The 6371-nt window shown below is 30.5% G+C and overlaps 1 protein-coding gene across 1 annotated transcript; it reads left to right on the plus strand.

Annotated features, from left to right (window-relative positions):
• Nucleotides 1-1663: 1663 nt before the first annotated feature.
• On the plus strand, nt 1664-4348 carry LOC112801234 (pectinesterase). The gene is made up of 2 exons (XM_025843858.3): nt 1664-2798; nt 3502-4348. Exons 1-2 carry the CDS (start codon nt 1835-1837, stop codon nt 4197-4199), a joined length of 1662 nt encoding a protein of 553 aa, XP_025699643.1. The 5' UTR covers nt 1664-1834; the 3' UTR covers nt 4200-4348.
• Nucleotides 4349-6371: the final 2023 nt, after the last annotated feature.

The following is a 6371-nucleotide window of genomic DNA, read 5'->3' on the forward strand; positions in this document are numbered from 1 at the left end:
CAAACCAAGGTATTTATCCTGAGCCCCAATATGATTAATATTCATAGAGTTAGCCAGTAGTGTACGAGTAGTGGATGGAGTGTTGTGGCTAAAATTAATTAATATATACTTGTATATAAATATATAATATAATTTATTTTTTAATATATATTTTATATTAATAACTGATTTTAATATATATTTTTGGTCAATTTTTTTTTACTAAAAATAAAAAAACTCAAACTATAATTTTTTAAGTGAGTATAGAAAAATTATATCATTTAAACTATAATTTGTTAGTGATTTTTGGTCATCTTTAATATTGAAAAATTATATGAATGTATAAACCGATCATTTAATCTACTAATATAGTCACACAAAAAATCTACTGAGACAATGGACTAGTACTAAAGATAATAAATATTTTTTCAAAAAATTAAATTGATTTTAGGGTTCACCAAGAATCAAACTCTTGATCTTTTAAATTTAGTATTTTAATATCATATCATGATATCACTTATTCCAAAAGCTTCAACTGATAGAAAAAGATAACACTAATAATTATATCTTTAATATTTCATAAATTCCTATTGTATACATTATACAAGTATTTCATTGATTCCTCGTACTTTTTCATTTTTCAATGGCCTTAAATATAATCGAAGATGTCGTCGCAAGTCTTTAAACCAAATTATTTAGATTTACTAGGATTTTGTATAACAACAGACAAAGACCCAAAAAAAAAATCAACATGTTATCCGCTTCAATTCAATAAAATCATGAGAGCATGTGAATATGAGTATACTACTTTTATAAAAAAACTATGTATACGAAAATCACATATACTCGTATAAAATTTTACTGAAAAAGAAAGTTTTTTTTTTTCCTGAGGAAGAAGATAGTTGTTGAGTGAATCCTAGTCGGTATAAGTAAATAATAGAAAAATAATAAAAAACTATTAAAATTTATTATTTTTAGTTATTATTTTTAGTTATTAATTTAATTTATTTAGTTTAATAATTTAATAATATATTTTAATTTATATTTTTAAATATTAATAATTAATTATTAAATAAAAATAATAAATTATGATGATATTTTAGTATTTTTTTAAATTTTATATATATATATATATATATATATATATATATATATATATATAATTTGTTTGATAAGTCGCACATTGACAAAGGACAGAAGTAGCTGCCAAGTGGAGCTGATGGCCATAGATAATTCGGGAAAGTTGCGTAATCAGTGAATTCAAAAGGCCGGGGATTAAGGCGCCATGAAGTCAAACGAAGTGACTACATACATTCTTGATAGTAATTATTATTTGAATCAGTGTGTAGATTGTAGAAACATAGATATCGTGGTTAATTAAGCCAAATTGTACTGTTAAAAGTGAAATTTAGATATACAAATATTAGAGATATTAAAATTTATTGTTTTAATTATTAATTTAATTTTTTTAATTTATTTTATTTAATTTAATAATTTAATAATATATTTTATTTTATATTTTTAAATATTAATAATTAACTGAAGATAAAAATAATAAATTTTTACGGTCTTTCATCTTTTGGTTTAGATAATGAAAAATAAATAAAAGTGTGTAAAGTGGGAGTCTCATGCAGGTGGCGTTTCTTATTCTATTAACTAAAGTTGTAATAGAAGAACAATGTGCGGAAATATGAAAAAATAAAAGGAAAAGGTTTATTTAATAAATTTAATAATGTGGAAGCATCTAAAAATTGTATGTTATTATTCACTTCCTGGAAGGAACGGAAGGTTATGAATTGTGTATATAAAGAAGATAGAAGCAGCATGCTTGCAAAAGTAGTAGTCACTAATCACTATGGCTAACCAGCAACAACAACCTCTTCTAAGCAATAATAATAAGACTCCGAAATTCCTATCCCTTCTCCTCACTACTGTAGTTGGAATTGGTGTCCTTGCCTCATCATCCCTTATTGCTAATTCATATCTCAGCACCAAACCCAGTTCCGATCTCTGTCAACACGCCGTTAACAGAGCAACCTGCTTGGCCCATGTCTCCGAAATAGCTCAAGGTCACATCCTGGCAACCACAAAAGACAACTACAATCTTCTCCAATCCTTCCTTGTCAAGTCCACCTCAGGCATCCAAGAAGCCATGACCACAGTCAACGCCGTCAAGATCCGCCTCAACGCCACTCCACGCCAGGAAGCAGCCTTGCAAGTCTGTGCAGACCTCATGGACTTGTCCATTTCCAGAGTCTATGACTCCGTGGTGGCTCTCACTAAGCGCACCACTCTTTCCCTGCAAGACGCGCACACGTGGCTGAGCAGCGTCCTCACTAACCATGCCACTTGCTTGGATGGATTAGATGGCTCTGCTCGTGCCATTATGGAGCCTCAACTCTCGGACCTCATGTCCAGGGCAAGAACCTCTCTCGCCATGTTTGTTGCAGTCTTGCCAACGAAGGCCCATCAGCACCAACTCCTTGAGGAGCCACTCAACCGAGAGTTTCCCTCATGGGTCACACGCACCGATCGGAGGCTTTTGGAGTCTGTGGCTGCTGATATAAAGGCTAATGTTGTGGTGGCCAAGGATGGAAGCGGCAAGTTCAAGACGGTGGCGGAGGCTGTGGCTTCTGCACCTGATAACGGTAAAACAAGGTACGTAATATATGTGAAGAAGGGAACGTACAAAGAGAATGTTGAGATCAGTTCAAAGAAGAAGAACGTCATGCTTGTTGGTGACGGTATGGATGCAACCATTATCACCGGCAGCTTGAACTTTGTCGATGGAACTGGCACCTTCCAATCCGCCACCGTCGGTAATATATACATCTCTCGCATGATTCTTTCTATTCATATTACATATATTTACCTTCTAATAATGCTTAAATTAATTTTACTTTCTTTCTTTATATAATTCTCTGCTCTGATCTAGCCATATTTATCTACCTTTTACATGTCAAGTTCATAATATATATGTTTGTATATTTTTATTTTAAAAATATTATTTATATACTAAAATTAATTTTTAAAATTAATTATTATATTATATATATAATGGAACTCATTTAATTTTGTATTTTATAATTTAATATATATTTAATTAATTTTAATGACTGATTATAGTATAGAAGAAAATTTTGCTTTTGTGGTTATTATCCATCCTTGAACACTTATTAACTATCATGATCTGCTATGTTGGATTTTTAATTGGCCCCAAATCTAACCTAATTTATTAGCACCCAACATATTAAATGCTACTAGCTCTTCGGAATATTACAATAGGTGGGCGAATAAATAAACAAGTATTAATTATTTGTCCCCAGCTAAAAGCCAAAGATTCTAGATCCAGAGAAACAATAATATGTATAAACTCCAATCTCATTGGTGATGAAAAAATAAAAGAAATAAAGTAAATCAGGAAAAAGAATTAAACACGTGAATTCTTTTTTTTTGTTAATTAGTTTTATCATTTTTCTTTAGTAATGTGATGCATTAATGAGCGTTTGTGTGTACGAGCAGCCGCCGTTGGTGATGGGTTTATAGGGCAAGACATTTGGTTTCAAAACACGGCAGGGCCAGAGAAGCACCAGGCGGTGGCACTCCGTGTGGGAGCGGACACCTCCGTGATCAACCGGTGCCGCATCGATGCCTACCAGGACACTCTGTACACCCACAGCAACAGGCAGTTCTACCGTGATTGCGTCATCACCGGCACTATCGACTTCATCTTTGGAAATGCTGCTGTTGTGTTCCAGAATTGCAACCTGGTGGCTCGAAAGCCCATGAGCAACCAAAAGAACATGGTGACGGCCCAAGGACGCGAAGACCCCAACCAAAACACAGGGACCTCCATTCAGCAGTGCAAAATAACAGCGAGTTCGGATCTGAAGCCCGTGGTGGGGTCCATCAAGACTTATCTGGGGCGGCCATGGAAGAAGTATTCAAGAACGGTTGTGATGCAATCTTCAATAGATGGGCATATTGACCCCGCAGGATGGTCTGAATGGGATGATAAGACTAAGGACTATTTGGAAACTCTGTATTATGGAGAGTACATGAACAGTGGTGCTGGTGCTGGCACCAGCAAGAGGGTTACGTGGCCTGGTTACCACATCATCACCAGTGCCGCAGAGGCTAGCAAGTTCACAGTGGCTCAGCTCATCCAAGGCGATGTTTGGTTGCAGAACACCGGTGTTAACTTCATTACCGGCCTCTAGAGACTACTGCACGCATCTGCATGCCACACTAGTGTGAGGTTTAATTTCCCAAATGTCCTTTCCAACTTGTAACCGATCGAGTTTAATTTCATTAGGGCTTCAAGCATGTAATGAATCGCATCTGCTGAATAAACTTGTGCCTTGCTCTATCCGAGTTCGATCTTCAATAATGTTTGAAAAAAAAAAAAAGTCAGTTCGATCTTCAATGTTTTGAAAAAACAAATCAACTAAAACAGTAAAAATATATCTTATTTATTATAATTAATAAATATTAAATAAAATAAATTTAATTTTTTTTTCTCTCTAATGTTACCGAACTATTTGTATTTCCTGATGGTCATGCTCCTTTAGTTTTATGCATTATTGACTTGAAACTACAGAAAAAAACATCGATCTTATCTTTTTGGCTATGATTCCACGCGAAATTCAAAGTACCACCAAATTTTTTTTAGTTAAAAGTAAAAAAATTTAAATTCATAACTTTTTAAATGAATGAGTACCAAGAAATTATATTATTTGAGTTAAAATCTTTTTACTAACCAGTTATATTGTTTGGATATTATTTTATATTATTTATATTAAATTAATCACCGCACTATGTTTATTTTAATATTGACATCACTGCTACATGTTTCTTATTTAATCCTTTTCCCCAACTTTCTTGTTGGGGACAATAATGCCATCCCCTACTTTACAAATTAATTTTATATTAATTACTACAAGTTGTATGTTGCGTTAGGTGACGTTTTTTTTGTGTTTTTTTAATTGGATACTGTATTTTTCAGACTAATCGAATAAAAACTAATTTGTTAAAGATTTAAATTTTATTTAAACGTTTGTTATTAGTTAATAAATTATTATATGCATAAAATAAAATTAAATATTTTAATATTTATTTAAATAAAAAAATAAATTAGTCACTTAGTCAATTTAAATTTTTCTAACTAGTTGCTAAATGCATTTTCATCATATAATATAATATAATATTGTTCATATATTCCATCAAAAAATAATATTGTTCATATAACTTTTATAATTATTTGTTTATTCATTAAAAACCTTATCTCAAAAGTGAAATAATATTATTTGTTTGTTTATTCATTTTTGTTATGATATCATTCATATTAAAAATTTAAATTTTTTAAATTTTTTAAGTAAAAAATTTTAATATCATATTATGATACTATTTATTTTAAAAATTTAAATTAATAAAAAATAACAACATAAATAATTATTTTTCTAATAATTTTTTACTTTTGAAAAGAGTAAGAAAATAGGGGCATAAAGCAAAATATGAAATACTCATTTTATATGGGATCAGATGTAAATATCTTATTTTAATTAGTGATTATATTTTGTACTTTATTGAGAAACTCAAATTATCTATACAGTTGATATTAGCATATCATAAAAATGTAAGAAAGATGAGACAGTCATATTTATTTGCAGAACAGTTTTGCAAATTAATTGGATTGCTCAGATAATCAATTCTTGGTTAATCCCGTTAAACCAATTCATTCAGCTCGATATTTAAAATCTTGATAAATTTTTTTTTATATGAGATATTTAAATATAAAATTATTTTTATATTTTTATAAAATTTTAAAAAAATCTCAAAAAATCATATTTTGTTAAAAACTCACCAAATAAATCATATTTTACATATAAAAAATGTGCATATATATGTAAGAATCTTTTATATGCATGCATCTGAATTCTGGAACCTCGCGAATAAAGTTATATATATGATTGATATTAAAAAATAAATAACTAGAGGGGGGAAAAGAAAGGAGAAAGAAAGGGTGCTTTCACGGCTTTGTTCTGTACTATTGGCTACTTGCATTGTCGCGGTCGTCCCTTTTCTTTTCTTTGATAAATCTATACTTAATTAGTTATATTAAAATAGCTTTGGCGCTTAAATATCATTATTGATCATATCAAGAATAGACAAAAGCAAATACGCTAGAAGTAGAAAAGATTACATAGCGGGGTGCAAGTTGAGGATGGATGATGAGAATAATTATTAGGGTAAAATGGCAATATGATTATGATTATTCATGTAAATAGATGCGAAACATATAAAATACGATTAATCCAACTGTAAAATAAGTTAATATTGTAAAAATTGACTAATACAACCAACCATCATTATATTGAGTACTTGCCAACTAT

The sequence above is a fragment of the Arachis hypogaea genome, chromosome 5, assembly GCF_003086295.3.
Source record: "Arachis hypogaea cultivar Tifrunner chromosome 5, arahy.Tifrunner.gnm2.J5K5, whole genome shotgun sequence".
NCBI lineage: Eukaryota > Viridiplantae > Streptophyta > Magnoliopsida > Fabales > Fabaceae > Arachis > Arachis hypogaea.